Raw genomic sequence first — 5,372 nt, 5'->3', positions numbered from 1 at the left:
TATGAGTATATATAAGGCAAGCAAAGTCAATGTCCCATCTCAAAATATGAACTGTACAGTGAAAGTTGCACTCTGGATGTGCTGTGTTGTTTGATAGCATGTCAGATGGTAGGGAAAACCCTTCCTCTTTATATAATATTTCAGGCTGCAGAAATAGAACTTAAATACAGAGCCCCGCACAAGACATGAAAAAATAATTTGCTAAATCATATATACAATTTATTAATTAGTTCCCTTGATTTGCTAAATCATCGAGATTTAGTAAACTGTGCGTATGATTTAGCAAATCGAGGGAATGGAATAGTAGGCCTAAATCGTGCGCACGTTTGACTTTTGTCCTGCATGTCATGTGCGGGGCTCTATACTTAAAAGTATGTAGTCGATGAAAATAGATTTCTTTAGAAGCATTTCTCTTCCTAAGCCATCCCACCATCACTCTTTAAGAGAAGTAAAGGGGAACTTATCATCAGTTGTTGATTTTCACAATAAACAGAACTTGCGAAGAGGTTTTTGTGGGACTGAAGCCTTACAGAACATGGGTAAGAATCTAATATGTACATTATATGCTTATGTATGGGTGCGAGGAGAAAATGTTATCTTTCTCTGTAGTTGGGTGAAAATTGCAGAGAGTTTAAAGATATTTCCAAGAGGATTTTTACCATGTGAACTTTGTTTCAACTTTTTTTTTTTTTTTATTTAATTGGTGGTCACATCACTTATTTATTTCGTTTTGATTTATTACTATTTTAAATGCCTTTTTAGGCCAACTGTAATTGTGTCCTCTTATGTGAAAGGAGAATTTATTTATTTTTTATTTTATGTGTTTGCATAGATACAGTACATGCGGTTTAAACATTTAGGACAATAAAAAAATTCCTGTAATGCAGTCCTGTTATCTACTGTTGGACATTGTAGAATAGAAAAAAAAAAAAAAAAAAAAAAAAAAAAAAAAAAAAAATAGAAAATAGAAAATTAAATAAACTGATGAGAGTGTTAAACTGGGGTAGATGTTGCATGTGAAATGTGGCATAACAAATATTCAGATTCCAGAAACCAAAACTCACTGTATTTTTTTCTCTTGTTTTCATGTAGCAAGCACTACTATTGGAATTCAAAATATGACCAGAATCACTATGGACAATTCCACAGTGCAGACAGAGATCTTCTCAGGCATTGACATCTTCATAACATGCATTTACTTTGCCATCCTTGTTGTAAGTCTCATTGGAAATGGGCTCGTCATATTTGTGACTGGTTACAAAATGAAGACGACAGTCAACTCCATTTGGTTCCTCAACTTGGCGATTGCAGACTTCATCTTCTCCTTATCTATATTCATAAGAGCACTTTTAGACATGCACAGTATCTGGCATGATGATACATCCAAGAACGCATTTCTCTGGTTCATAATTGACCTAACCTCATCTGCTAGCATTTTGCTGCTGACAACTATTAGTCTGGACCGATGCCTGTGCACATGGATGGTTGTGTGGTCTCGTAATAATCGAACCGTATTCAAAGCCAGAATCATCTGCATAATTGTGTGGGTTTTATCCATCAGCGGCTGCATCCCTGCATTCATCAATCGCTTAGCAGAGGAGAGTGAAGGAAGCTATCCTATTCAATACTACAAGTTTCAGATCACATACATTTTCATAATGGGCTTTGTCATCCCCTTCCTGATCATTGCATCTTCATATATAGCTATTGGTGTGCGAGTCAAACGTCTCAAAAAGGAGAATCAGTTCAGGTCTTACCGGGTCATTATAGCTGTGGTCCTGGCATTTTTCATATGCTGGCTTCCTTTTCATGTCTACAGATTTTATATCATAAGTGCAAAAGAGAATCAGTGGAGTGATTCTGCTAAAGAGGTTCTTTCAAAAATTAATATTGTAGTAAGCTTCCTGGTTCATCTCAACAGCTGTCTGAACCCCATTCTCTATGTATTCATGTGTGATGAGTTTAAGAAGAAGCTGAAGCAGTCTCTGCTGGTGGTGCTGGAGACGGCTTTTGCTGAAGATCATCTGGACTTCTGAGTCTAAAAGCAAACGAAATATATCACCATCTCTATTCCTGCCAGCTGCCAGCCACATAAAGACAAACAAAGCACTCATAATTTCTGGTCATACAGTGTAAGACATCATTCGAAACTGTAAAGGGTGTGTTATAATTTGCATACAATCACAAAAAAAAAAAAAAAAAAAAATGTTCTTTTGTAAAATAAAGAAAACAAACAGGATATGTCTCTGTCTCCTTTCAGTGAACTTCTTTGTGGAGCATGTCACAAAAATAAACCAAAACTCACACATATTACTTGTCACACCATTTTATCCTTTGTTTTGTTAAACTGTTATTTAAGTGAAATATATCTTGTTTATAGGCCCATTTATTCCTCATACATAATTGTATTCTGTTTTTCTCTGTTCGCAGAAGCTCTGCAGGTGTGTGATGTGATGATGTGTGAATCCTTGTGTTCTGTTGTTTATGCTGCTTTTTGTGCATGAGCTTGAATGGCAGAAAATTTGTAAATTAAAGTCTTATTTATGTCCTGACTGTCAGTTATTTGTGAAGTAAATCTGCTGTAAATGTATATAATTAACAAGAAAAAATGTATAATAAATGTTTGTAATAAAATAAAAGGTTTGCTTATTTGTAGATCAATATACATTAAATGACTAATATCACTAATCTTTTTTTATTATTGCTGACCAATGACTAGTATTGGCTAGAATATATAATAAACAGTTCAAACAGTACTTTTTACTTTTAATACTTAAGTACATTAAAAATCAATTACTTTTGTATTTTTACACAAGTATTAATGAAAATTAGTATTTATAAGTAATATTTTATAGGCTATCTGTGCTTTTACTGATGTATTTGATTTGTTGATGTATTTTTATTTATTAAAGGTGCCCTAGAATTAAAAATTGAATTTATATAGGCATAGTTAAATAACAAGAGTTCAGTACATGGAAAAGACATACAGTGAGTTTCAAACTCCATTGTTTCCCAAAAACACTTAAAAGTTTCCTTAAAATTTTTATCATTTAGCAGAGTACTATTAAAATGCCAGTAAGCACTACTTGGTTTAATAGAATTTAAAATAAAAGAACAGCACACCATACTGTGATCAGAAAATCTAAGAGGAACAATAAAACACTTGCTAAAAATACCACAGTGATGTTTAAAACCATAAAATCTGTCCAACCTAGCCAAAGATAGAGCATTGTCACGAATATGAGACCAAGTATATTGTCTTAAATTGCCATTAAAATGTCTCCATATGTCACACAACTCATGCGTTTTAATAACTTGTATAAGTCTTTTGTGGGAGGGTTCATGGGGTTCAATGTGATTCCGATCAAGGTTATTCTATGTACAATTAAAATCACCCCCCAGAAACAAAAACTCGTCACCATCACAATTCTGTAAAGTTGAATTAAGAGTACTTAAAAACAACATTCTTTCAGCTCAATTTTTCCAATTTTGTGCCATATTGCTTTAGTCACAAACTATGAACTATGCACTAGAGCAGGGGTACTCAACAGGCGGCCCACGGGCCGCATCCGGCCCGTCAGCATTAAATTTGTGGCCCGCATCATGCTACATATAAATGTATATTTATTATAATTTGCGTCCAAAATTAGCGTGAATATTACTTCGTTTTTTTACACGTACACTAGGGTAGGCGTACAGTGCACGTGACGCTGTAATCATCAGCAGAGAACGCATATAGTGTACGCGCGCAGCACAGTTTTTCTAACCGCAAAGAACAATATAAACTGAAGGCACTTTGCACGCGCGCATTGAATAGTTTTTGCACTAATTTAGTTTGTCCACAAGGTGTCAGCACTGAAACGGGCTGTTGTTTCAGTCTGAAAAGAAACGGATAAGACGGAACAAGAGTAACAACCCTATGGTAACAACAAACACAATAGCCGACTGTGTTGAAGAGCGCTCGTTTGAGGGGATTAAAAGATTCCAGCAACTCTAATTTTAAACAAGTACAAAGACATTTTATTGTAACTATTTGAGCGAAAAAGACTAGACAAGCATGAATCTCTCTAGTGCGCATGTGTCGAGCACTTGTGTTCGTGAACGCCATCAAAGGCTCGAGACTGTGCGCGCAAGTAAAAAACAAAGTAACCTTATTTTTCCATGATGAAATGCAGTTGACATTCCTCAAACTTTGCAGTGTGTAAGTTGCCGAGCATCATGAAAAACAAACCTTTTATTCTTAATGTCAATGTGTTATAAACAGAAAGCAAGCAGCACTCCCATTACAGATCTGTCATCACATCATTGAGCTCACGGAGAATATCTTATTTATCATGTTTACAACGTTGGTGTCACAGATCCCTTGTCTTCCTGGACTCCATATCCCATGATCCTCCTGTTTCCACACCTGCACTCACTTCCCTCGTCTGCTCCTCATCAGCACTCATCACCTGCACCTGGACTCTATTGTCAGCACTCCCCATATATTGCACTCACTCCCTGCACTCCTTGTCCGTTCTCTGTAGTGTTTAGTGTATGTTTGGTGTTCCTGCCCTTGTTTATATTAAAGTCTTTATACTTTGTGGAAATCCGTATCTGCCTCGTCTCTCTACACCAACATCCGTAACAGAAGAACGGACCCTTACCGCTGGATATCCACAAAGGATAAGATGGGAATTTTCCTCATCCCCGAGGCTCCAACTCCTTCTCAGCCTCTCGCAATTACATCTGCGGCCGACCGGCTCATCGGGCTCTTCCAGGTTGGCCGTTCACTGGAGAGGTATGTGGAGGAGTTTGTAGAGCTTGCTTTCCTGACTAACTGGTCAGATGCACTTTTGAACGCCCTGTTTCTGGATGGACTGGACGATGACACTATCCGTTTGGATGAACCTGAAAATTCCTTTTCCTTGAGCGAAACCATTAATCTAATTTTATATTTAAACGGATCTAATTTCTTTGTCGATGAGGTTCAGGATAAGTGTCAATCCCGTCCAGTCCCTCCAGAAACAGAGGTGGCCAGGCCAGTTGGTCAGACTCCTTCTTCCTCCACATATCCCTCCAGTGAGCTGACTTCCTGGACCACACGGAACCCACACTCCTCCACTGGGTCCCGTAAGCGGAGGAGGAGGAAGCAAGCCGCCCCGGTCTCTCCAGAACCCGCTCCGGTCTCTCCGGGGCCCGCTCCGGTCTCTCCAGAGCCCGCTCCAAGATCTCCAGAGTCCGCTCCAGTCCCCACAGAGCCAGCTCCAGTGCCTGTGGGGATCTTAATTGTATTTGAGGGAATGAACGAGCCCTCAGCTCCAGCCGCCGCCTACGAGCCCTCAGCTCCAGCCGCCGCCTACGAGCCCTCAGCTCCAGCCGCCGCCTACGAG

General features: G+C 38.5%; 1 protein-coding gene across 1 annotated transcript; it reads left to right on the top strand.

The window, feature by feature from the left end:
* The first annotated feature begins 1,092 nt into the window (after nt 1–1,092).
* LOC137004222 (C3a anaphylatoxin chemotactic receptor-like) lies at nt 1,093–2,036 on the top strand. The gene has a single exon (XM_067364410.1). It carries the CDS (start codon nt 1,119–1,121, stop codon nt 2,034–2,036), a length of 918 nt encoding a protein of 305 aa, XP_067220511.1. The 5' UTR covers nt 1,093–1,118.
* The last annotated feature ends 3,336 nt before the right edge of the window (nt 2,037–5,372 follow it).

The sequence above is a fragment of the Chanodichthys erythropterus genome, chromosome 17 (assembly GCF_024489055.1).
Source record: "Chanodichthys erythropterus isolate Z2021 chromosome 17, ASM2448905v1, whole genome shotgun sequence".
Classification (NCBI taxonomy): domain Eukaryota; kingdom Metazoa; phylum Chordata; class Actinopteri; order Cypriniformes; family Xenocyprididae; genus Chanodichthys; species Chanodichthys erythropterus.
This window is presented reverse-complemented; position numbering and strand designations above follow the sequence as displayed.